This window comes from Phyllopteryx taeniolatus, chromosome 5, assembly GCF_024500385.1.
Source record: "Phyllopteryx taeniolatus isolate TA_2022b chromosome 5, UOR_Ptae_1.2, whole genome shotgun sequence".
Taxonomy (NCBI): domain Eukaryota; kingdom Metazoa; phylum Chordata; class Actinopteri; order Syngnathiformes; family Syngnathidae; genus Phyllopteryx; species Phyllopteryx taeniolatus.
The window spans coordinates 6,878,203-6,905,739 of NC_084506.1; the positions used below are offsets into that span (position 1 = coordinate 6,878,203).

At 43.2% G+C, this 27,537-nt stretch overlaps 2 protein-coding genes across 3 annotated transcripts; both read left to right on the forward strand.

Annotated features, from left to right (window-relative positions):
* Positions 1–2,702: 2,702 nt before the first annotated feature.
* On the forward strand, positions 2,703–12,359 carry dldh (dihydrolipoamide dehydrogenase). Of its 2 annotated transcripts, XM_061773299.1 has the most exons (14): positions 2,703–2,861; positions 3,728–3,803; positions 4,051–4,130; positions 4,293–4,361; positions 4,464–4,533; positions 4,631–4,731; positions 4,801–4,944; positions 6,472–6,573; positions 6,643–6,833; positions 7,875–8,045; positions 8,126–8,315; positions 9,824–9,961; positions 10,035–10,124; positions 11,931–12,359. In XM_061773299.1, the coding sequence occupies exons 1-14, from the start codon at positions 2,823–2,825 to the stop codon at positions 11,994–11,996; spliced, it is 1,527 nt and encodes a 508-aa protein (XP_061629283.1). In that variant the 5' UTR covers positions 2,703–2,822; the 3' UTR covers positions 11,997–12,359. The 2 variants fall into 2 exon arrangements, with proteins under 2 accessions (XP_061629283.1, XP_061629282.1); XM_061773298.1 differs by having other exon boundaries at positions 4,631–4,944.
* Positions 12,360–14,663: 2,304 nt separating this feature from the next.
* syt8 (synaptotagmin VIII) lies at positions 14,664–27,233 on the forward strand. Its single transcript, XM_061772778.1, has 10 exons — positions 14,664–14,848; positions 16,978–17,153; positions 18,199–18,371; positions 18,751–18,846; positions 20,255–20,422; positions 20,997–21,164; positions 22,344–22,461; positions 24,123–24,256; positions 24,549–24,832; positions 26,034–27,233. Exons 2-9 carry the CDS (start codon positions 17,000–17,002, stop codon positions 24,783–24,785), a joined length of 1,248 nt encoding a protein of 415 aa, XP_061628762.1. The 5' UTR covers positions 14,664–14,848; positions 16,978–16,999; the 3' UTR covers positions 24,786–24,832; positions 26,034–27,233.
* Positions 27,234–27,537: the final 304 nt, after the last annotated feature.

Below are 27,537 nucleotides of genomic sequence, written 5' to 3' on the forward strand. Positions count from 1 at the left end.
GTGCCTCCAAGGTGAAGCTTCTCGTGCAGGAGTGGGCAAAGTACAGTGTGGCTCTTCTGGAATGTAGCCCACAAAGCATTCACATTTATTTTACTTTTTTTTTTTTTTTTTTTTTTTTTTTTAACCCAAAAATTAGTTACTTAGAATATATTTATGTATTTATTTATTCATTCGTTCACTCATTCATTCATCTATGTAGTTTCTTAATGTATTCATTGTGAATAATAAAATTGCAAAAATAGTCAAATCAAAATTTGACACATTTAACATTCTTTATTTTGTTAAATAATTGGTTGATTTATTTATTGTATTAAAATAATCAAATTGTAGGAACATAAACAACTTTTACATTTGAAGTTATAAATGACACAATTAAAAATGACAATGCATGATTATCTTATTATCAAAATAAACAGTTTTACATAGAATACAAAATGATTAGTTAAAAAAGTATACATTTAACAATGTTCAATAATTGGTTATTTTATTGTATCGTAATAAAATACTCAAAACAGTAGGAAAATAAACAGTTTTCAATTTCTAAATTAGGAATAATACAATAAAAATGATACTGAATTATTATTTTGATTGAAGTAAGTGATTATACATAAAATAAAAATATAGATATCAATATTTGTAAAATATAAAATATATGTTTTAATGTTAACTTAATTCTAATTAAATTGCTAAAATTAAAAAATTTGCATGAATGATTATTTTAATATTGAAGTGAATTATATTTTACATAAAACATATTTTTAGTGAAATATAAACATTGCAGTTTTAATTAAACAAAAAATAAAAACAATTAAACAAATAATTTAATTAATACTATTCAAAATTGAGAATGAATGATTATTTTACTTTCCAAATAATGTAATTTTACCGTTTTTATACCTGTACAGTTGTATGATTATTTTTGATTGACCTTTTTACGAACGCTGCCTGATTCAAAATGAAATGTGCCCCGTTTTGCCCTCAACTTTTCTTGCGTCTCCAAGCAACATTTGGACTTTTTATTGCTTTTTATTCTGACACACTGAAGCAAAGTTTCTACTGAAAAGTCTTTTAATCGCCAAACTTTTACATTCCAACATTTGGCCTCACCACGATAATCCCCCCCCCCCACCAAAGCTGAAAGACAAAAAGACAAAAGGTGTGAATGCATAATTAATAAAGTCCAGCTGTAATTTTAGTTGTGGCGTCGCTTCAAAGTTCCCCAAAAGGCTCTTTAGGGTCTTTCAGTACACAACACAAGCAAGACACCCGCCCTTTTCTCAGGGAGGTGTGTGTGTATGTGGGGGGGGGGGGGGGGGGGGTGCTCCCGCCCCTGCCCCACAATGCACCTCCTCTGCCTGCACACACACACACAAAAGAGGGTACACATATGCACGCTCTCGTACGAAATGAGGATCACCTAAAAAAAAAAAAAAATCATTTCATTAGTACCAAATACTTGTGGGTCCTCATTGTGTAATAAGAGTGGGAAAAGTGTGAGTGGTGCAACACCCGCCCACGCATTCGCATTGAATGAGTAGTTGGGATCATTTATCCGCTAGTATCCGCAGAGTTTGAAGGGCAACATATCAGTCGAGCAGTTTTCAGGAAGCTGTTTATGTCATTACCGTTAATGGAGGACGGGTATTTCAGTGGGCCACCACTATTTCTTCTGTCAATAAGGATTGCCTTCACTATGAATGCCTAAAATGCAAAATCATCAGTAACTTTTTGAAAATCGGACTTTAAGCCTGGCTGTTTCAGCATGCGAGACATTTACTCATCGAAAAGCAAAACGCCGCCTCTCGCCAGAAGATAGCTGGGATGGGCTCCAAGCACGCCCGCGACCCGTGTGAGGAGAAGCGGTACAGAAAATGGATGGAGGTTCAACCAATGTTATAAATCACATCCACTGTATGATAGCCATCCATTTCCCACACTCTGGTCGTCAGCCAATCGCAGGGCACATACAAACAAACAACCATTCGCACTCACATTCACACCTACGGGCAATTTAGAGTCTTCAGTCAACCTACCATGCATACATATGATGAAAACCATTACAAGCCAATAATACACAGAATACACTAGGGGAAATCATCAACGTGGTCAGACACGTTTATTGTGATGCGTTTTCTTATGATTCAATATTGTGGGAATTTGAAAGTTGTTCAAAGCGCAAACAAAATGGCAGTGGCTCCCTTTAGTGGAACATAGCTCAAACTGCAGGCTGCTTTAAAAAAAAAAAAGAAAAAAAAAAAAAAAGAAGAAGCTGTTCAAATTTAAACTTTGCTAATGTTTACATGTAATCATAAGTATTTAGTTTTATATATCAACTTATGCAGCGAAATATATACTCAATTTAAAATTTCAACGTGAAACTTCATCAGAAATAATTTTCTGTTTTTATATATTTGGATCTTTAATAGAGGTAAAAATGAATGTACATTATGACAAAATGAATATTGTTTGTGATGTAGCTAATCATTTTGTTAAAGCTAAAGATGACACTCCTGAAAAGCAAAAAAAAAAATAAATGCATTTTTGTGTTGGTTTATATCCGAAATTATCTCAAACGTTTGTCGATTACAGTATTACATATATGTACGCATTTCTTCAAAGTAGGGGATTGCTGTTGTTTTTTATCCATCCATCCATTTTCTTTCCTGCCTCTCCTCACTTGGATCGCAGGCTTGCTGGTGCTTGGTGGCCGCTGACGTCATATTCCTGCGCCGCGCCGTCTGTCAGGAGTCCTTGGCTGCTTTTGCTCGGCCTGCTGGAGGTGAACCAACTTACTAACTTGGACGTCCGGGCACGCCGACAAAATGCACACTTGGACGCAGTTATATCGAACTCTGGCTACGGTAAGAAGTCGACCAACGACACCCGTTGTCGGCTGTTGAGGGTTATTTATTTTTCTTCTTCCCCTTGCTGCACCCGCTCGGCTATCTTATTAGGCTAATAACACCAGACTCCGTCAGGAAATTACACAATTTAAGTGGTAGATACTAAACCAAACTAATTATTTCCTAGAATGTGCCTTGATATGATTTTTATATTGTTTGGATTGGGTCAGCTGTATTCGGCATACGCTGATTATAGGCTAACTGATGAATACGTTTGCAGAAACTTTACGAAAGCTTGTCCCCTATTCTTGTCCAATAAGAAAGTTCAAATAGTTGTTGTCCGCACACACTTTGTCCCCATTGTTAAACCCTATTTCAATTATTTGTGTTGCAATACTCCACGAGAAGCCCTAAATAAAAATGTACACGTTGTCCATCTGACAAACCCAGCCCACAGGCTAGTTAGCATAGCTTGGCTAAGGTTACCCAATCTGTTGCGTTGTAACGTCCCAGGCTTCTGGGATCCAAACTTACATCTTAGCTATTGATATTCAGTATGTGGTTATGCATATGATGTTTTATTTATTTTAATGTCAGTATAACACCAAGTAAAGACAAAATAGAAGCAAATAAGGAGGTTTTATACAAGTACAAATTGTTCTGACACCATCGGTGTGCTTTCACGTTTTTTATGACAGCACGACAGAGAAATCCTTGTGTGAATTGTCACATTACTGATCATAAGAATGCAGTTTACTCGCACTTTTACAACGTTTAAAAGGTTTGATTCCACTTTGATTTGATTCCGTCTTGCATTGTGTGTCCCCTTGCAGAAGGTCTGACTTGTTTTTGTGTTGTTTTTGTGTGTTGTCGTCGCCACACAGCGAAGTCATCAGCTGCCGTGCAAACTGCACGGAGCGACGGTGTTGTCGGTCCGAACGTACGCTGACAAAGCAGCGAGTAAGATAACACAACCACTTCCTGAACTGTACAAAGCGTCACAACCGATAATGTACATTATAGCTTAAAGATGTTACAATTAGAATGATATTATGTGCAGGAGTGGGGTGGCCAGGCTGTGGCCATTTTGGGGGGCACGGGGGGGGGGCAAGCACAGTGTTAGAGTGGCACTTGCCCCCCGAGAACCACCACTGATTATGCGGCATGTTGTAGACGTGTTGTTGTTGTTGTTGTTGTTTGTGCACAGTCGATGCAGACGTCACAGTGGTTGGGTCCGGTCCGGGCGGCTACGTCGCCGCCATCAAAGCTGCACAGCTCGGCTTCAAGGTAAACTGGTGCCTCAAATGTTCTATTCTCATTAGCTGCACTTTTTACACCGTTTCAGTAGACTGTTGTACAATCTGGCGTGCTGTAAAAGGGGATGATTGTAATGACCCGGGACTAAATAAAATCATAGTTATATATAATTTTATATTTGTATCTTGACAGACGGTTTGTGTGGAGAAGGACGCCACACTGGGCGGAACCTGCCTCAATGTCGGCTGCATCCCCTCTAAAGTAAGTAATTATATATTCCATTGAGTTCTGTTATGGTAAAGCATATGCCATTATGCTAAATATTCACATTTGGTTTAAATGTGAGTAAATGTGTGCGTGCAGGCTCTTCTGAACAACTCGTACTTGTACCACTTGGCTCACGGCAAAGACTTTGAGAGCAGGGGCATCGAAAGTAAGATGGAAGGGTGACATCACATGGCGGACAGAGCGGTAGTCCAAATGGTTCTGATCCAGAGTAAATCTCCGACATGACGATGTTTCTTTTTCAGTTTCCGGCATCTCTCTGAACCTTGAGAAGATGATGGCGCAGAAAAGCGGGGCGGTCAAAGCGCTCACCGGGGGCATCGCGCATCTCTTCAAACAGAACAAAGTGAGACCTCCTTTTCCTTTTCCCGCCCATCTTTGTCAGCCCTCGCGATACGGCGTCCTCTCCCGACAGGTGACCCACGTCAACGGCTTCGGCAAGGTGGCGGGAAAGAACCAGGTGACCGCCGTGACGGCCGACGGCAGCGAGCAAGTCATCAACACCAAGAACATCCTCATCGCCACCGGCTCCGAAGTCACGCCGTTCCCGGGAATTCAGGTGTGCCACAACGTAAAAAAAAAAAAAAACGCAATATTTGACTGCCCTCTTCCCGGGTTTTGTGTGAAAAGCACCAATGACATATGTTGCACGCTTGCTCGTGCAAGCAATACAGGTGCATTCAGGGTGCTTTTACAGTGCCACCAGAAAGTAGTCACAGCCCTTCACTTTTTCCACATTTTGCGATGTTACAGACTTATTCTAAAGCTGATTTGAGTATAGTTTTATTCTGGCTGGGCTGCTCGAGGACATTCACAGGCTGCCCCTGAAGCCGCTCCTTTGTTATCTTGGCTGTGCGCTTTGCGTCATTGTCATGTGGGAAGGTGAATCGACGCCCGAGTCTGAGTTCCGGAGCGCTCTGGAGCAAGTTCTCTTGAAGAATTTCTCTATATTTGGCAGCTGTCATGTGACCCTCTATGCGGACTAGCGGCCCCAGTTCCTGCCGCAGAAAAACAGCCCCACGGCTTGATGCTGCCGCCAGCATGCTTCACAGTAGGGATGGTGTTAGCCGGGTGATGAGCAGTGCTCTAACTTCTATGTTGGTTTCATCATCCATCCATCCGTCCATTTGCTGCACCACTTATCCTCACTAGGGTCGCGTGCCGTAGCCTATGCCAGCTGTCTTCGGCCGAGAGGCTGGGTACAGCCTGAACCGATCGCCAGCCAATCGCAGGGCACATAGAAACAAACAACCATTCACACCTACAGGCAATTTAGAGTCTGCAATCAACTTACCATGCATGTTTTTGGGACGTGGGAGGAAACCGGAGTGCCCGGAGAAAAGCCACGCAGGCAGGCGGAGAACATGGAAACTCCACACAGGCAGGGCCGGGATTTGAACCCCGGTCCTCAGAACTGTGAGGCAGATGTCCTAACCAGTCGTGCACCGTTCCGCCTGGTTTCATCAGACTAGAGAATTTTGTTGCTGCAGGTCTGAAAATCCCTAAGGTGGCTTTTGGCAAACTCCATGCGGGCTGCCATGTGTCTTTTTGTGAGAAGTGGCTTCTGTCTGGCCACTCTACCCTAAAGGCCTGATTGGTCGAGGACGTTAGCAATGGTTGACCTTCTGGATGGTTCGCTTATCACCGCAAGGAAACACTGGAGCTCCGCCTTAGTGACCATAGGGTTCTTGTTCGCCTCTCTGACCAAGGCCCTTCTTCCCCGGTTACTCACCTTGGTCGGATGGCCAGATCTACGAATGGTCCCAGTAGTTCCAAACTTCTTCCGTTTCCAAACAATCAAAACCACCTTCGAAGATGCTGAAAGTCTTTTCTATCTTTCCCCAGATTTGTGCCTTGACACCATCCGATCTCCGAGGTCTGCAGACAATTCCTTAGATGTCATTGCTCGGTTTCCGCTCTGATATGAACTGCCAACTATGAGACCTTATGTAGACAGGTGTCAGTCTGGGCGTTTAATCAAAATTTAATCATGATTTATTTTGCCCAACCGGTAAACAAGCAAACTCCACACAGGAAGGCCTGAACCTAGCTTCGTAAAAGGTGTCATCTATTTTTGATTCGGCAGATCGACGAGGAGACAGTGGTGTCGTCGACGGGAGCGCTGTGCCTGAAGAAAGTTCCGGAGGAGTTGATCGTGATCGGCGCCGGCGTCATCGGAGTGGAGCTGGTGGGTGCCGTGTTCGCGGGCACGTCAACGGTGTGCCGCCGGCCTTCTGTCATCCTCGTCTTCCCGCAGGGGTCCGTGTGGCAGCGTCTTGGTGCCAAGGTGACGGCGGTGGAGTTCCTAGGCCACGTGGGCGGCATGGGCATCGACATGGAGATCTCCAAGAACTTCCAGCGCATCCTGCAGAAGCAGGGCCTCAAGTTCAAGCTGGGCACCAAAGTGTTGGGTGCCACCCGGAGGCCTGATGGGAAGATGGACGTGGCGTGAGTAGTACCCCCTCCGATGCAAACCCCTCGTGGTGCTCGTGTCTTTAGACACGCGTGACCTGACTTTTTCCTTGAGAAAGCTTCACAAAAGAGGCATCGAGCTGTTAATGCCACTCTCACTTGAAGTTTACCGTCAAACTGAACATTAAACACCTCGTCTATTTAACCAAACCGCATACAGTAGGTTTGGCATACAGGCCCGTTTAGCTTAGCGTTTAGCGTTGACGCCTTCATGTACAGGAAAATCATTAAAACACCCTTGTTTCTTCAATTTCTTATTCATTTTAATGCCTGGTACCACAATATGTATTTTACTTGAAGAATACTATGAACACGACAAAATGCAGCTGATTCCATAATGGTTGATGTCCTATTTGATAAGTTGAAGCTTAATTGTAATTCCAGGTACTCCGGTTTCCTCCCGCATCCCAAAAAAATGCATGCTAGGTTGATTGGAAACTAAATTGCCCTTATGTGTGAATGTGTGCGCGAATGGTTGTTTGTTCCTATGTGCCCTGCGATTGGCTGGCGAGCGCTTCAGAGTGTATCCCGCTTCTCGCCCGAAGATCGCTGGGATAGGCTCCAGCACGCCCGCGAGCCTTGTGAGGATAAAGCGGTTCATGAAAATGGATGGATATAGTCATTATACTTTTTTGAATTAATTGACTGATTAATCTGTTATCGTAATTTTATATATAATCAGTCGGGCCCTAATATTGACACATTGGTACCATATGTCCAGTCACTTAATGTGCGGTGTAGCGTCAGTAACTCATTTTTTTTTTTTCTCCTTTTCTCACGAGAGCATTTCTACAACATCCTCCGCTGCCTCAATCAGTTAGTTGTTGATTAATTGTTGTGCAAAAAAAAAAACCAGCCGATAATATAAGTTATGGTAAGATTTTAGTGGTCTTGCCCCTTTGACATCAAATTAGGCTTCATGTGGAGTTTGACACCCCTGGATGAATGAGTCGGCGCCCTCAGTATTCCGTGTACCGTGGTACCCTACGTGGCGCTCATCACTTCCTGCGGTTTCAGCGTGGAGGCGGCGGCCGGCGGCAAGAACGAGACGCTGACGTGCGACGTGCTATTGGTGTGCATCGGCCGGCGGCCGTTCACTCACGACCTGGGCCTGGAGGCCGTGGGCATCCAGCTAGACAACAGGGGGCGCATCCCCGTCAACAACCGCTTCCAGACTAACGTACCCAGGTGCGTTGCGTGACGATCGTGCCTCGCGTGACAACGTGGGGCATGGATGATGATGTCACATACTGTCCTCGTCGCGGCAGCATTTACGCCATCGGCGACGTGGTGGCGGGGCCCATGTTGGCGCACAAGGCGGAGGACGAGGGCATCATCTGCGTGGAGGGCATGGCGGGTGGCGCCGTGCACATCGACTACAACTGCGTGCCCTCCGTTATCTACACGCACCCTGAGGTGGCCTGGGTGGGCAAGACCGAGGAGCAGGTCAAGGAAGAGGTCAGCCGCGTGCTGTATGTTCTAGCAAAACTTTCCATAGACATGCCTCTAAGATGGAGAAGGACATGAAAAGAGGGTATTTAAAGAGGGTATTTCTAGTTCATAAATTTCTCTTACTGTGGAGGTGGACAGGAATGTAACCCCCCTCCACCCCATAATCAGTTCATAAACGGATAACCAATATAACTACTTTATGAACAGATAACCAGCTGATCAAAAAATGATCTGGTTCGGTATACTTTTACACCAAAGGACTTTATTGAGGTATGGAAATAGGAAAATCTTCTCAAATTCACACTTTTTAGTACCATTACTATTGAAAATTGGGGTGGTAAATATTTACTGGACAGGGGGAGAATATAAAAACAGTTATGTACAGTCACATAAGCTGTTAGATAATTGTAACAGATTTAAAAAGCAGGACAAATTTGGCCTACAGTGGGTACAGAAAGTATTCAGACCCCTTTTTAAATTTTTCATTTTGCTATATTGCAGCCATTTTCTAAAATCATTTAAGTTCATTTTTTCCTCCTTAATGTACACACAGCACCCCATATTGACAGAAAAAAAACAGAATTGTTGAATTTTTTTGCAGATTTATTAAAAAAGAAAAACTGAAATATCACACAGCCATAGGCATTAGTTGCTCGGTATTTAGTAGAAGCGCCCTTTTGAGCCAATACAGGCACGAGTCTTTTTGGGAATGATGGGTGAGTTTTTCACACCTGGATTTGGGGGATCCTCTGCCATTCCTCCTTGCAGATCCTCTCTAGTTCTGTCAGGTTCGATGGTGAACGTTGGTGGACAGCCATTTTCAGGTCTTTCCAGAGATGATCAATTGGGTTTAAGTCAGGGCTGAATACTTACGGCTGTGTGAGACTTCAGTTTTCTTTTTTAATAAATCTGCAAAAATGTCAACAATTCCATTTTTTTTTCTCTCAATATGGGGTGATGTGTGTACATTAATGAGGAAAAAAATAAACTTGCATGATTTTAGCAAATGGCTGCAATATAACAAAGAGTGAAAAGCTTAAGGGGGTCTGAATACTTTCCGTACCCACTGTATCTAGGTGTTACATAAGGGTTTATGCTTTGGGCTTAAAATAGATTTATTTTACACACGTGTTATGCGGGCCCATTATCTGAATACATATATGAATATATTGTATTTGAAAAACCTATTACTACATAAATTTGATATTAAAAAAAAACTCTATAGAGACTAAAGAGTAGGACTTTAAGTGTTTTTGCCACCTAGTCCATGTAAACTGTGCCGAATGATGGAATTTATTGCCCCTTATTGTTCATTTCATTTGTATTTTATGTCTTCTTTTGTTTGTGTTCAAATCAAACAATCAATAACTGACAAAATATTCCGCATAATAACGCGTCCTAAACGTAGTCATTTATTTTGGGTCAGGTTACCCGGTCCGGTTTTTAGCAATGACATCAAGGTTGAGGATTTTAAACCTCAACCTGCTCTAAGTTGTAACGTTGTGGCTGCTCAGGGCGTTCCCTACAAAGTGGGCAAGTTCCCGTTCGCCGCCAACAGCCGCGCCAAAACCAACGCCGACACGGACGGTCTGGTCAAGATCCTCAGCCACAAGGAGACGGACAGGATGCTGGGCGCTCACATCCTCGGAAGCGTAAGCCTCGCGTGCGCTCGCGCTTCACGCTAACGGTGCCGTCTAGCGCCTAACGTGTGCCTGTGGCCTATAGGGGGCGGGAGAGATCATCAACGAGGCGGCCCTCGCCATGGAGTATGGCGCGTCTTGCGAGGACGTCGCCAGAGTCTGCCACGCCCACCCGGTACGTCGTGGCTCACGCCAAAGCAGTGTCTAACATAACAAAAAAATTCTTGGCTTTGGTACTAAGCGTCTATGTTGAACTGAGGGAGGAGCTACATTTGGTTAGCCCATAAAAAGTGGTTTTGGTGCCGTCTTGTGGCATCTAAAGCCAATTGCAAACCATTTTGGGTGGGCGTCGGTTAATCTCAGATTTTTGCTATTTGCCACGAGGCTCTGTCCTTATCCCCCACAAAAAGCGGGGTTCACTGTATTTTTTATTTTTTTAAATGTATTTATTTATTTATTTTTGTGTTCCCTATCCCCAGCTGTTAGCTTAAAAAAACCGCACATATTCACTGTTTTTGTGCACTTTTTGAAACACCCTACAATGCCGCCAAAACCCTGTCCACACCATCTTCACTAGAGCTGGATTAGAATTAGGCTAGTTCTCGAATAGTCCTAGACTGTTTTGTTTTATCAGAGGGGTTGTATTGTGTAAAATCTGCATTAATTTTATTTAAAGACAACCAGACTAGGATCAGTCTAGAACTGCAATAACATTACACTAGACCCCAACTCCAGTCGAAGAGTTCTAGACGAGACTATACTAGTCCTAAACTGCAGCAATATGAGACCGACTCACCCTAGAAATGAGCCAGACTAGAACAAGACCACAGCTAGAGTAGATTCAGACTGGGACTAGACTGCTGCTACACTACAACTAGATTAGACCTTGACTACAACTAGAAAAGTTCCAGACTAGACTAGTCCCAGACTACAACAATACAAGACCCAGACTCGCCCTAGAAATGATCTAGATCTAGATTGATCAAGACGAGAGCTAGGATATAATTCAACTAGAACTCCAATACAACTAACCTAGACCTGGACTACAAGTAGTCTATTCATAGACTGCAACTAAACTACTACTTTGTCTTTGAGTTTTCAAAAAAGCGCTATACAAATTCGATTTATTATTATTTCTACAACTAGACTAGTTCTAAACTGGATGAGACTACGACTAGTGTTGGCCCAGACTCGACCTAGACTACAGCCATGGTACAAACCCCAATCCCATTGAAGAAGTGGCATTGTGTAAAGTGTAAATAAAAACAGAATACAATCATGCAATGACAGTGTTTTTCAGGGATGTCCCTGCTTATTTCAGCAGTCTTTGTAGTATATTCGATTAAATAAAGGTTGAAAAGGATTTGCAAATCAATGTATTCTGTTTTTATTTTACGTTTTACACAATGTCCCAACTTCATTGGAATTGGGCTTTGTAGAATTAGGCGACGACTAGACTAGACCTAGAAAAGAGACCCCGTTGACGACCCAGAACACGCTGGAGAGACTATGTCTCCCGGCTGGCCTCGGAACGCGTCGGGATCCCCCGGAAGAGCTGGACGAAGTGGCTGGGGAAAGGCAAGTCTGTGCTGCCCTGCTACAGCTACTGCCCCCACAACGCGACCTCAGATAAGCGGAAGAAAATGGATGGATGAATTACTATTAATATTACCACTGCAATTTAACTACACCTAGACTACACCTAGACTACATCTTGACGCGCCTCAGACTAGAACTAAACTAGTACATTGTCTTTGCCTTTTGGGAAAAGTGCCCCACAAATGTGATGTATTATTGCTGTTGTTGTTGTTATTACAACTAGACTAGTCCTCTACTGGAGGTAGACTAGACCTAAACGGGAGCCAAATGAGCCAAGAAAAGATGCAGTGAAATGTATGGCGAGTTTTTCATCCTTGGGCCACAAGCGTGTTGTTTGTAGTTGCAAAATAACAACCCAAAACGCGTTTGGTTGCCTTTCCAGACGGTGTCGGAGGCGTTCAGAGAAGCCAACCTGGCCGCTTCCTTCGGCAAGGCCATCAACTTCTGATCCTCTTCATCTTCGTCACCCGAGGGAACAGGAAGTTGCGCCGCCAGGAAACTCCCACACCCAAACTCTTAACTCCATGAGACCGCCGAGCTGCTTCTTCTAATCTTATTTCCTGAATACTCATTTACATATTCAATAGTACGATCGCCGGGAGGATTATTATTATTTTTTTTTTGTTTTTTTTCATTTACAGTTGAACGATTGTGTCGGGAAACAGAAGTTTCCACCACGACTTTCAAGCTTTAATTTATTTCTACTTCCTGTACCATGGCGCTTAGCACGTGTCGCGCTAGCCAGCACTCGTCCGGCTTTTAGGACATTTATCCCAATTATGAAAATAAAGTAAATACATCATGTGGTCAACACGCTCGTCTGTTTTTATTTTGGCTTTTTAACCTAATGACATCACAACGATGTTACACATTGTAAAATACTTTTTTTTTTTTGGGGGGCATTTAAAGGTTTGTTGTGCGGTGCGGCGTATGTCTGGTTAGCACATCTGCCACACAGTTCTGGGGACCTGGGTTCAAATCTGGCCTGGCCTCTGTGGAGTTTGCATGTTCTCCCCGTGCCCGCGTGGGTTTTCTCCGGGCACTCCGGTTTCCTCCCACATCCCCAAAACATGCGCGCCAGGTTGATTGAAGACTCTAAATTACCCGTAGGTGTGAATGTGAGTGCCAATGGTTGATTTTTATTCTTTTTATTTATTTATTAATATATGTGCCCTGCGATTGGCTGGAAGCCAGCCTCTTGCCTGAAGTCAGCTGGGATAAGCTACAGCACAGCCGTGTGAGGATAAGCGGAATGGGGGAAAAAATTAAAATAAAATAAAAAAATATATATATACGCGCACAGACAATGGGTATGGAAAGTATTCAGACCCCCTTAAATTTGTCCCTCTGTTATATTACAGTCATTTGCTAAAATCATTTTTCTTTTTTTTTTTCTTCTCAATGTACAAGCAGCACCCCATAGTGACAGAAAAATTTAATTGTTGAAATTTTCGCAGCGAATTAAAGAAGAAAAACGCATCTCACACAGCCACAAGTATTCAGAGCCTTTGCTGAGTATTTAGTAGACGCACCCTTTTGAGCCAATCCAGCCATGAGTCTTTTTGGGAATGATGCAACAGGTCCTTCACACCTGGATTTCGGGGATCGTCTGCCATTGCTCCTTGCAGAGCCTCTCTAGTTCTGTCAGGTTGGATGGTGAACGTTGGTGGGCAGCCATTTTCAGGTCTCTCCAGAGATGCTCCATTGGGTTTAAGTCAGGGCTCTGGCTGGGCCATTGAAGAACAGTCACGGAGTTGTTCTGAAGCCACTCCTCCGTTATTTTAGCTGTGTGCTTGGGGTCATTGTCTTGTTGGAAGGTGAACCTTCGGCCCAGTCTGAGGTCCTGAGCACTCTGGAGAAGGTTTTCGTCCAGGATATCCGCGTACTTGGCCGCATTCATCTTTCCTTCGATTGCAACCGGTCGTCCTGTCCCTGCAGCTGAAAAACACCCCCACACCATCACCTGCCATCACTGCTTCACATACCGCTGAGAATTAAGGCCAAAAAGTTCGAGCTTGGTCTCATCAGACCAGAGAATCTTATTTCTCATCATCTTGGAGTCCTTCAGGTGTTTTTTTTTAGCAAACTCCATGCAGGCTTTCATGTATTGCACTGAGGAGAGGCTTCTGTCGGGCCACTCTGCCATAAAGCCCCGACTGGTGGAGGGGCTGCAGTGATGGTTGACTTTCTAGAACTTTCTCCCGTCTCCCGACTGCATCTCTGGAGCTCGGCCGCAGTGATCTTTGGGTTCTTCTTTCCCTCTCTCACCAAGGCTCTTCTCCCCCGATTGCTCAGTTTGGCCGGACGGCCAGCTCTAGGAAGGATTCTGGTCGTCCCAAACGTCTTGCATTTCAGGATTATGGAGCCCACTTAAGTGCAGCAGAAATGTTTTTTTGTAACCATGGCCAGATCTGTGCCTTGCCACAATTCTGCCTCTGAGCTCTTCAGACAGTTCCTTTGACCTCATGATTCTCATTTGCTCAGTATAATCAAGCACAGCTGGACTCCAATGAAGGTGTAGAACCATCTCAAGGATGATCAGAAGAAACGGACAGCACCCGAGTTCAATATATGAGTGTCACAGCAAAGGGTCTGAATACTTATGGCAGCGTTATATTTCAGTTTTTCTTTTTTAATAAATATGGAAAAATGTCAACAATTCCGTCTGTGGGGTGCTTTGTGTACATTAGTGAGGAAAAAAATGAATTTGATTTTAACTAATGGCTGCAATATAACAAAGAGTGAACAAAGACCTTGACAACAGAAGTCGAACCTCACTGGACTCCAAATTCAGACCTGACTGAACTTGGAAGTCGTGAGGCCGGAGTGTCTGGGTGTTGGTTGGCCGGCCTTTCTTGTTCTTCAGTTTCCTTAATGAACAGAACGCGACCAGAACCGTTGAACGTAAGACGATGAAAAGGGAAAAGTAACCAATGTACTCTGGTCTTCAGACACGCAGCGAGCGATTCTGGGACAACGTCGTTATCGGTACAGAAGGGATGTCCCATTTTTAGAGGGGAAAAAATGTTACGTTTTGAATGAAAACCTTTTTTTTGGGGGGTGGTGGGGAATTTTTGGAACAACGACATAACGAAAGTGTTCTTTTCTGGTTTGACAAGAGACGCAGCGGTTGTTCCCTTCCGACGAAAAGGCCCCTGTGCTGTTTGCGCAAGGTGTGTGTGCTGAGCAGGCGTGGCGCCACCGCCGGTTGGAGCCCGAGCGAGCCGCGGGGAAGGCAGAAGACGAGCGAGAGGAGCCCAAAAAAGAAGAGGGGGGAAAACACTGTTACCGTGCGTTCAGGTAGCGTTGTTACTATCCGTTATTACATCGTTATTCTCGGGTCGTCGGGTGTTGCTTTCAGGAGAATGGAGATCTGCTTCCTTTGCGTTGGCATGAAGCCCCGCGCAGCCCGACACGCCACAACAAAAGTTTGTCGTCTTCTCACTTGAGAGCGTTTGGATGTGTCGAAACTGGATTGTATTTTTCCAAAGTTTTTCCAAAATGTCACCAAAACTGATCCGTTTTTAAGTCTGCAACCTAGGCCTAGTTTTATTAAACCAGGACTTGTATCTAGTTAGACTAGAACCTATTTGGACTGAAATCTAGTATGACGGGACTAGAATAGGACTGAGTTTGACTAGATCCTCGATCGATTGGGACTAGACTATAACCTAAACCTACTTAAGCCTACACTCTCAACCTCGCCGGACTAGAACCTAGTCCTAGTTAGACTAGAACGCAAACCAGGTTAGACTAGAATCTAAACTTGGTGAGCTAAGAACCTAACCCTAGTTTGACTACAACTTAACCTCATTTATAGCGGACCTCAAACCTAGTTAGACTACACCCAAATCTAGTAAGAGTAGGATCTAAGTTAGGCTAGAATCTAAACCGACTTCGAATAGAACCTAGTTAGACTAGAATCTAAACCTTATGTGAAGACGTAAACCTACTTGGCCTATAACTGAACTCCAGTTAGACGACTACCTAGACGTAGTCAGACTGGAACACAGGTGTCAAACTCAAGGCCTGCGGGCCAGATCTGGGCCACCACATCATTTTATGTGGCCCGCGCAAGGAAATCATGCATGCGCATGATACACAGCAGTGGTTGTCAAACTTTTACACAGGGTACCAACATTCAAATTCAGGAGCAGAGTACAGTAAGCCTAAATATGTAAGATGTAATAGATAAAATAAGCGAGACGGTCTGTATTTCTAAACTTGTACTATTACAAGAAATAACACAGACATTTTCTAGAATCAAATCCAAATTGGATACGTACAAATTTCATATGGTACATAAATTAAGTCATCATATTACGAGAAAGAAATGTACATGGCAAAGTTGTGATATTATGTGGAAACCAACACTCCAAGTTTTACAGGAATAAAGTTGAAAGGTTATTAAAAAATAATAATAATAATAATCCCAAAATTATTCGAGACCAAAGATGGAATACCACAAGGAATATCTGAAAAAAAATGGATCCAAATCCAAATAAACAACTGTAAAGTCATTAAATTACATGAAAATAACAAAGTCAAAATATAAGAAAAAAAAGTTATTTTATGGGAATAAATTCAAAATGTTGAGTATTTGGAAAAATTGGGAAAAAAATGAACCGACAGTAATGATTCAATTAAACTGTGTTGCACATAGAATTTAAATAAAAACTTTACTGATATAAAAGTTAAATAAAATAAGAATACATTTTTATTATCATATGTATTGAGCTTCAAGTTAAATACAACTGAAGTGTACTGGCGCAGTGAATGGCGTACCACGAGTGGGAGTATGTGTACCACACAGAGAATCAGTGATATACAGGACAGCGGACCACCGCATACTCGCCGTTCGGCACCTGCGGGTTCACGTATCCGCAGATTTTTTTTTCACATTTTTTTTCCCAAGTTGTTCTATTTTTTTTTTTTTTTTTTTTTCCATTTTAAGAGGAACCAACTCCAAAAACGTTCAGAAGCGGTTTATGCCCGCTAATTCAAAAATGTTTGAGGTTGGGCAAAAAAAATGCAATTACTAATGGCCGTCAATTCTCTGCGCATTTTTGCTAATCACGGTCCGACCCGGTCCACTTTAGTCATTTTTGATTGACATGAGTTGAATCAAATGTATTGACAGTAACGTGTGTGTGTGTGTGTGTGCGTGCGCGTGTGTGGGATGAGCGTCATCAATTCAATTTGAACTGGAATGCATCACAAAAATGACAGCGAGCCCCATGTGGGCGGATGTGTATTCTACGCAGTAGCGCTTTCTGCTCCGGGCGATACGGTCAGCCGCTAAGGGCGGCATTCTGCGCGGGTGGCAGCGGTGCGCAATAGACGCCCGTCACGCAGGGCGCCGTTCGGTCTAGCACCGCCTCTGACTCTACGAAGTAAGTGCTGTGATCTCCTCCTCGTCTCCCTTGCAGACCCTCGGTCCTCAACTTCACGATGAAGTCGTCGCCGAGCATCGCTGCGGTATCTAATGTGCTCCGTCCTTCATCTTCTTTCTCATCATCCTCGTCCTCTTCATTCATCTCTGACGTCTTCGCCACGAACACCACAGCCAGCGACTTCGTACACGGAATCGTCGAGAGAATTCCGTGTTGGTTATGCACACGCACGCACGCCTGGCTACAACATAGGCAGAAAAACTAGTTCAGACCCAGCTAAACGAGTACCTATACCTACTAAAAGGACCTAGTACTAGTTAGGCTAGCTAGACCTTCCTAGTAAGACGAGACCCTACAATTACTTAGACCTAGTTAGAGTAGAACCTACTGCTACTTGAGAACCATAATCTAGTTAGACTAGGACCTCAGCCTGGACTAAACGTCAAACCTAGTTAGACTAGAACCTTAAACTACTTACTTTGCACTACAAACAAAACAACAAACTTTCATTGCTCATCCACCACTACCCTTGCCTGGGGTGTACCGCAAGGTTCAGTTTTAGGCCAAATTGTATTTTCTGTTAATATGCTACCCCTTGGCCAAATAATAGAGCGCCAAGAAATGTCCTTTCTCCGCTACGCAGACGACACGCAGCCATACCTTCCCTTGAGATCAGAGGACCCTAGAAGCAGAAATTGCCTAAGTGCTGGATGGCACAAAATTTTCTCCAACTGAATAACTCAAAATCTGAACTCGTTAACCTTTTGATTCGGATTTCACCTTCACAAGCCATATCGATAAAGTCCTCATTTAAGCACAATAGCCAAAATCAAATCAATAATCACTAAACTGGACTGAGAGCGATTAATCCACGCACCTTCTACTATTTAGACTGCAATCCAGTAGCCCTACTAGTTAGTTGAGAACCTACATCGAGTTAGACTAGAACCTGAACTAGAACCTAAACCTAAATGTCAAACAGACCAGAAACTTTAATCGACTTATATGAGAAACTAAATCAAATGAGACTGAAAACTAAATCGACACACTAGTATGTATCTAGTTGGTCTAGACACTAGTTCAGAGATGTCTAGTAATGGAGTACAAACACAGTTTGTTACCTTTAGTAGAAATTTGGGGTATCTGCACTTTAGTGGAACATTTACTGTATTTTCTACTCCTTGCCCTTCCTGGTTGTTCTTCGTTTGAAGAACGACTTGAGATGGGCCCGAGAAGTAACCGAAGCGTGTTTGGCAGTGCCTCCGTGGGCCGTCTACCTGCTGCTGGCGTTGGGCGCGATCGTGCTCGCTCTCGCGGTGTGTTGCGTGTGCGTGTGCTGCTGCAGACTCCGAAGGAAGAAGCGACGGCAGAAGCGGCCGGACGCCCTCGTTCGACTCCAGCCGCACGGCGGACGAACCGACGCCGAGCCGGTGAGAAGAACCACCGGACAGTCGGTCAGACAATCCGAATGTTTGTTCGGAAGCGTGACCCGTCATATTGTTTGCTTGGGATGTTCAGATTGGGCTCATCTCGTTTCTCTTATCCGGTATGTGCGCAAAGTAACAATTTGAGCATTTGGCACTTGCGCCTCACTCGGGGGAATGGGGAAGGGGACCGTTTCAATGCTCCTTAATATGGCGGCGTAAGAACAGTTTCCGGGTCGCTTTCAATGTTGGGAGTGATGAGGAGCAAGGAACGCCGACATTAAGAGACTTGAGATGAGCCCATTGTTTGTTTGCTACTGTCGTGTTGTTTCTTTGGAACAGTCATTGTTTTTTTCGGTGCAGTCGTAATGTTTGTCAATATCAGGTGCAACCCGGCGCTGGTGACGTGAACTCTGGCGCCACCAAGCAGCCACGAGGGAAACTGCTGTACTCGCTGGAGTTCAACGCTGCTCTCGCTGAGGTGACCGAATTATTTGAACACCATCCCGCTAACATACAGGGCCTTTTAATTGAAACTATCTACAATCTCTCTTATCCAGTCAAAACCTAGAGGGTATTTTTTTTGTTTACATTTTGCTGTGGAGTTTCTTTGTCACAAATTTCTGACTTCCGAGCAGATTTGAATGCAGCTGTAATGATTAAGCATGCTAACAGATGAGCGCACATGCTAATATAAGTTTACAATAAACTAATTGGCATGGTCATGTGCCAAAAAAGGAGCACAGACTGATTAATAGGTTTACATGCTAACTAAGGAGTGCATGTTTAATAACAAGCTCACCTTCTTAAAAAAAAAATAACAACACACTGAAAAACAAGCTTAGCTCGCATGCTAACAAATGAGTAGACACAAATTAACAAGCTCACTTGCTAACAGAGGGGATCCATGTTAATGTATAAGGTCAGATGCTAACAAATTAGCACACATGCTAACAAAGGAGTACATGCTGATTAAAGGAAACACCGCAGAATTTAATTTATAGGGCCTGATTGGTAGTAATTAATTAGTTTAGCTGGGGAAAAGCATCTTAAAGCTGGAAAATACACCCTAACCCTTTGCATTGCATAGTGGCGTTATGTCAAGCTGGGTAACAATATGGCGCCCTTCCCTGTCACTGTACAGACTTTTTCTACAAAACGAAAAAAACCAAAACAAAACAAATCGAAAGAATTCAAAAAAATAATCTCTCTCGGCCTGTTTGCTCATGTTGCTTCTAAACGATGCGGCAGAATCCTTTCAGGATCAACGCTAGAAGCATTTACGTTGGCCTTATCAATACTAAGTGTGCTGTGTCGCCCACACGTGATGTCACTATCTGGTTTATCCGGCCACGCGTTCAATCAATATGGCAGCGCCCATTACACATTACAGTATTTGCACTAGGGATGCACTGAAAATTCGGTCCCTGGAAAATCTTAGCTCCGAAGTGCATTTTCGGGTTTCGGGCAAAAGATTTTTTGTCACCGAAACAAGACGAACGAAACTGGATGTTGTGATGACACAAGCAAAAGCTGCGGCCAGCGCCGCCCCAGCTACCTACAAGCGATAGCTGGCTAGCTAATGCGGCTAAACGCGATGTGGAGCCACGGAGTCGAACGTTCGCTTTGCGTCCAGTGTCAACGCAGCATAAATCACTAATCATCGATATTTGTACTAGAAGTACATTGCACAAAATCGGAAAAAAGCTAAACTAGTGTCTGTGCTTGAACTATCCAATCCAATCTATCAGTAGTGTTGTTTGTTTGATTGTAAAATAGAGTGCTGACTTTTAATTGAGATTTTTCTTTCAGCCTTGGTTTCCTCATTTTCGGTTTTGTTGTAATAGTACCGACGCGTGGCTCACTGGCACGTGCCCGCGTGTGTCTAGTTAACAGTGGGCGTGAAGAAAGCTAGCAGCCTGAAGGCCATGGACCTGGGCGGAACTTCGGACCCCTACGTCAAGGTCTACATCCTACCCGACAAGACCAAGACCTGTGAGACCAAAGTCCTGAAGAACACGCTCAATGCCACCTTTAACGAGACCTTCAACTTCCAGGTACCACCAGGAGGAAAAGCTACAAACAGCAAGGCTCCAGTCACCTAAATCTAGTTAAACTAGAGCAGAGACCTATTTAGACTACAGGCTGTACCTAGGTGACATCCTACCTTATATTCAGACTAGAATCTAAACCAAGTTACACTACAAACTTCAACCTAATCAAACTAGAACCTATAGGCCTACCCAGGGAGAATGGTACATGAATGTAGTTAGACTATAACCTTAATCTAGTCAGTCTGAAAGTGAAATCTAGTTACACTGGAGTCTAAATCTAGCTACACTAAAACTTAAATCTGTTTAGTCTATAATTGAAATATAACCAAATTAGATTCAAATCTGAAACCTATACCAAGTTAGATTAGAACCAGAAAGTTGTTATATTAGCCCTGGACCTAGCTGGACTGGAACCTAGACCTACAATATTCATTTAGTCTAGACCTAGCCTTAGTGGGTCTAGGACATGAACTCCAGAATGTAAATCAACTTAGTACATCAGCCTGCAGTATGTAAAAGTAGATTAGAACCCAAATGTAGTTGAAGGTTCAATGAAGTGTTTTTATTTTGTTGTCAGATCTCCAAGCCGACTTTGGTGAAGTCGACGGCTGTGCTTCAGGTTTTCGACTTCGACCGCTTCTCCCAACACGACATCATCGGAGAGCTCCGCCTAAAACTAGGACAAGTGGACTGGAATCACGTCATCGAGGAGTGGAGGGACCTTCACGAGCCTGCCAACATGGAGGTTACGCCTAAACCTAGTCTGAGTACAATCTGAATCTAGGTAGACTAGAACCTAAATTTGCTTAGACTAGAACCATAGACTAGTACCCAAATCTAATTAGACTACACCCTAAACCTACACCTAGACTAAAAACTAAATGTGAGTTTAAAACCAAGCCCTAGTTTGACAATAGTGTAGTCTAGTTAGACTAGAGCCTAGGTGTGGTTTGACCAGAATGTAGACCTAGTTAGACTAGAACCTAAATTTTGTTAGACGAGCCTAAACATCAACCTATGTAGACAACATACTAAACCTAGTTAGGCCAGAACTTAAACTTTGTTGGATTTCTAATTCCGGTTAGTCTTGGAGCTAAACCTAGTTAGATTTGAACATAGTACTTGTAACACCACAAACTTTGACTAGAACCTGAATATTATTACACTCAAATGTCATCATATCATTGGGCAGGAGGCGGGGTACACCCTGAACTGATTGCCAGCCAATCGCAGGGCACACATAAACAAACAACCATTCGCACTCGCATTCACACCTACGGGCAATTTAGAGTTTTCAATTAACCTACCACGCATGTTTTTGGAATGTGGGAGGAAACCGGAGTGCCCAGAGAAAAGCCACGCAGGCACGGGGAGAACATGCAAACGCCACACAGGCGGGGCAGGGGATTGAACCCGGGTCCTCAGATCTGTGAGGCTGACGCTCTAATCAGTCGTCCACCGTGCCGCCACAGTTAGACTAGTACCTAAATTTAGTTAGACTAGACCTACTTAAACTACAGAGGACCAGTTAGAGGAGAGCCTAGACCAGTACTACTTTACCTACCTACTACCTACCCAAATGACTATTTGGACCAAATTGGATTACATCATAAAGGTAGTTAGACTAGAACCTAAATTCAGTTAGACTACATCCAAAAATAAGCTAGACCCTCAACTAGTTCGACTACAACCTAGATTTACTTAAAATGTAACTTAAACAGAGTTGGACTAGAACATGGGCCAAGTTAGACTACATCCTAAACCTAGTTAGACTAGAACCAAAATCTTAAAGTACATAAAAAGTAAGCAGGCGACTATGTTCCAAAAACACAACGGGTCATTTGCATATTTTCCTAATGAAGTCAGTCTAGAACCTGTAGAACTAGTTCTGGAACGTCACCCCATTTTTTTCTAACGAATCCAGGAGGAGAACCTCGGTGAGATCTGCTTCTCTCTGCGTTACGTTCCGACATCCAGCAAACTGACAGTCGTCATCCTGGAGGCCAAAAACCTCAAGAGCACCGACTTGGACGGAAGCTCAGGTCAGATCAATCAATCAATCAATCGATCACGACTTGGATCCTCAGCGGGGCGGGGCCTGTAACTCATAGTGAACAGCTACATGAGAGGTTCAAAATATGAGGAACAGCTCTGACGTGGGTGGGATCAGGATGACATCAGCGCAATTAATTGGATCTTGCACTGTTGTCCATGAGCTTGTGTGTGTTAGCTTTATGTTCTAATCTAATTAGGTTTAGGATGCTGTCTAACTAGGCTTAGGTTATAGGCAAACTTGGCCTAGGTTCTAGTCTAACTAGGTTTTGGTTCAAGTCAAACGAGGTCTTCATACTGGACCAACTAGGTCTTGGTGTTCCCATAGCTAGATTTAGGATGTAGATTAACAAGGACTCGGTTTTAGTCAAATTCTGATTAGGATTTTTGTCCAATGAGGTTTAGGTCCGAGTCAAACTATATTCTGGACAAATTACGGCTAGGTAACTCGTCTAGCTACGGTTAGGATGTAGTTTAATTTAGACTAGCTTTTATTTTGACTTGGTCTAGTCAGATTGCTCGAAGTTAAAATGGTTTAGATTGTAATATAACTACATTTATGAGTTTGTCCAACTATGTTAGGTTATAATGAGGGATGTCCCGATCCAACTTTTTCACTTCCTTTCCGATACCGATATTTCAGCCTTGAGTTTTGACCAATACTGATATCGATCCCATCCGATTTCAGCAATAATCATACATACTTTACTTATTATGCAGTATGGAATGTTAGAGAAGGCTTGATCAAGTGATATTACTCAAACAGAGAACAATAATCGGCAACAGTAGGTATTGACCTCCTTGATGCAACGGGGTTTAGTTTTATCGACGGTCGCTGCTCCTGCTGTACCCATCTTGGCCTCTGAGGGGCAGTGTGACACACGCAGTGAGACACCCACTTGCAGTAGCAAAGAAAGTAGAAGTCACGATCAACTATTGCTATTATCACTTGTTTTTCATAGAATTTGAAGATATTGTTATTGTTATATTTCCTGTTTGTATGTTTATACAGCGTTTGTGTACCTTATATTCATTATTTTGAGAAATGCAAATTTTCATGAGCTCGTCAATGGTGTTTTTCATTCATTGTGTGTTAGCTTTGAGCTCGCAATTTTTGTAAACAGAACCGAAGAAAGGAATGAAGTCTGTGATGTATTTGAACATTCAGTCGGTGCGAGTTTAGTTTTACGGTGAACCTCGACTGGAGTGTCAAGAAACAACTTTAAACTTTAGGTCCTAATCTAGCTAGGTCTCACTTCCAGTCTAAGTACTGCGCGACCTTATGCGGGAATATTGTCATCACAAGCGTGTTAGTGACCCATCCATCCATTTCCCGTAGCGCCTCTCCTCATCTCGGGTCGCGGGCGTGCCGCCGCCTATTCCAGCTGACTGTGGGCGAGAGGCGGGGTGCACCCTCAACGGGTCGCCAGCCAATTGCGGTGCACATATAGACAAACACATCTACGGACAATTTAGAGAAAAGCCACGCAGGCACGGGGAAACCATGCAAACTCCACACAGCGAGGCTCGATTTGAACCCGCAACCTCAGAACTGTGAGGCAGATGCGCTAACCAGTCGGCCGCCGTGCCGCTCGCTGTGTTAGTGATGAATATGAATAATAATTGTCATTTTTCTTGTTGTGTTGTTTAGATCCGTACGTGAAGGTGCAGCTGGCTCTGGACAAGCGCAAGTGGAAGAAGAAGAAGACATCCATCAAGAAGAACACGCTCAACCCGTACTACAACGAGGGGTTCGCCTTCAAGGTCACCCTGGCGCAAATTCAGGTAGGGGGCGCCAAAACATACACACAACGTATATGGAGACATTATGTACACGCACACACGGGCATCCTTTCATCTTTTCTGATCTCTGCACTTTGCCACATCAAATATGGCGGCCGACAACATCAACATCAACCTAGAATGGGGAGGGATTTGTCTCAAAATTATGTACACAAATATATCTGCGATTTACACGTGTTTTTGAATGTTGTGTGTGCATTTATTCATGATGAGTCATGATAAATGCACACCCAACATTAAAGAAACAGCTGTATATTTGTGGATCTGCCCTCAGCGCGTCAACCTGGTGATCTCGGTGTGGGACCACGACCCGATGACGCCCAACGACCCGACGGGGAAGATCTTCCTGGGCTGCGACGCGTCGGGCAACGGGCTGAGGCACTGGGCCGACATGCTGACCAACCCGCGCCGGCCCGTGGCGCAGTGGCACACGCTGCTGTCGGCGCAGCAGGTCAACGCCGCCCTCGCCCTCAAGAAGAAGATACCGCTCGCCAGGAAGATCCCCTTCTGAGGAGCCCCCATGGCCACAGGGGGCGCTCTGGACCAACCCTGCCAGAGGTACAGACAAGATATGAACAAATTTCTATCCCAGCACAAAAATCCAATTTCCCATTTTAACACATTTTTCCTCTTCTTTTGTAGAGAAAAAAAAAGACATTATTCAAATCAAATTTTGTTTTTGAGCATTTTTTTTCCCCCAGCATTGACTTGGAGAAACTTTCACAGAAATGATCATGATAATAATAATAGTAATTAGCATAAAATCACAAATAAATAATAATAATAATTGGCATAAAATCACAAATAAATAACTTTAATTACACTCTAATTTGCCCGTAGGTGCGATTGTGAACGCGAATGGTTGTTTGTTTCTATGTGCCCTGCGATTGGCTGGCGACCGGTTCAGGGTGTACCCCGCCTCCCGCCCGAAGATGGCCGGGATAGGCTCCGGCGCGCCCGCGACCCGCGTGAGGAGAAGCGGTAAAGGAAATGGATGGATGAATAAATAATAAATAGTAGCGCCCATTATGAAAAATGATTCATTATAATTTTGGTCCCTTAACGCTTACACAACAAAGATATAAAGTACAGACAAACTCCCAGTACAGACAGTTTTAAAATACTTTGTCCTTTAGTATTCAACTTTACAATAGAGAGTAATTTTCATGTAGAAAAACATGCCAAAAATGCATTAACTGATGAATTTATCTTTAAATTTGGGGCCATAACTGTATGCAACACAATAAGTGAAGTTACTGGCAAAACATTATTTATGCATGATTAAAAAATGTTTAGTTCCGGACTAAGAATAACATGGACATCCTGGTTTAGGATCTGAATTGAGCAGCAAAAAACGAAAAACTTGAAGGCCTAATTAATCGGGCAGGCCCTAATAAATAGTAATTCATAGTAATGAATATTACAAAAAAAATATAAAACATAAATAGAAACAGATAGAAAACATTTTTATTGAGTAATTGGTTGTAGTTAAATGAATAACTACAAATGAGCATTTATTATTTTATTAAAACAAAGTATTTTACATACATATTTATGATTCTTTTTTTTAAACCACATTTATAAATAAACTGGCTTGTCTGTGTGTTTTAAAAAATCAAATGGAGCACAAAGGTTTTCCCACCCCTTGTTTAGATTGACTCACTTATCTTTTTTCATAAGAGCCCGTGTATGTATATATACACTTATATGTACAGTGTGTATATATATATATATATATTTATTTTATTTTTTTTTGTAGTTGTTGTTGCGTCCCCAGTGAGCCCGAGAAGCAATCACGCTGAGTTGCAGAGTCTTCTTCTTCTTCATTCTCTTCTTTGTGCTGCTTCAAGCCTCCTGAGAGCGCCTGCCAGGCCTAATCATCTGCGTGCAGTGATGTCGATGGCCTGCGGGGGCGCTAAAGACTCTTCGTGCACCCGCTCGTACGGTGGCCCAGACAGGTCAGAACAATTGCAAACGCCGCAACACGGTGGCGTTAGGTACACCGGAACCGAGCGCCGGGACTATTCGTCCGCCATTTTGCCGACGGACCAAGTGACTAAATCAGTTTGAATGAACGAAGTTTGAATAGTGATGATGAATGACAATGTAAAAGTGCTTACTTTCAGAAGTGGCGCCAAAATAGCTTACTTTTACTTACTTTTCCAACTTTGTGCAACTGCCCGCCTCAGTCACTTTTTCTGGTCCGTCGGCAATCGGAGCACCCGTAACCCCGCCGAATTAGACGGTCGAGGGAGTCCCGCTCTCACTTCCGGCGTGCCTTCACGTCGCTGTGTTGTGCTTTTAATGTCGCGATGTTGTGCCGTTTGCGTTTCCCTTGTGCGTTCTGGCGTTTGCAATTGTGACTTTTTTTTTTTTTTAAACATTTTGTACCCTTGCATATCAATCGGAGCTGCTGCTACTATTTTGACCCTCATGTGCATAAGTGGTCAAAATAGCAGAAACAAGTGGAGTAATAATAAATAGTCGTATTAATATATCTTTGACAGTGTCACTCAAAAGTGAGCATTATTACATTTTAGATACAGTCCCTATATTGGTGTTAGTTGTGTGAAAAAAAAGTAACAAACTCAAGGTCTATGAACTTATATTTTCACATTTTTTGGATTAGAAACACTGACACAAACACTATTATTTATGTAGTATAGCAGAACCAAAGAGCGACATTGAGGAGGGATTCAAAGAAATTAAAATGTAATGTAAGATGTTGCATGTTGGTATTTGCTAAGTCGTCAATGTAGTCTAATTATGCTCCAATAAAATTTGTACAACAAGTGAAAAGTGGGAAGTATGATGTTGTTGCCAGACATATAACAACACACAGTAGGATGAATTATGCAATCACAGTTCCAATTTCACATTGAAACAAAATAAATGTATCATGAAAATCGGGGAAATGTACTGGGCGATATTTGAACAATGACAAACAAATGAAAGACAAATCTGTTTTTTTTTTCTGCATAATATGATTTCTTTGTCATTCATAATTTATATTTTAGCGTGTTCATCCGAAGAAGAGAAGCATGTGTTGATCGTGCCGTCTTGCTGCTTGACAAAAGCACTTGATGAGGATGAGGATGAGCTGTGACATCAGGTTACCAGGTTACCAGTGCTCCAAAGACACACAGCGCAGGAGGAGGGGTGGGAAAAAACACTAAATGAGAGAGAGAGAGCGCGACGCTTCAGTAAATCTGTGGACGCTCTGACAAGCTGCTGCGCACACAGACACACACACACACACACAG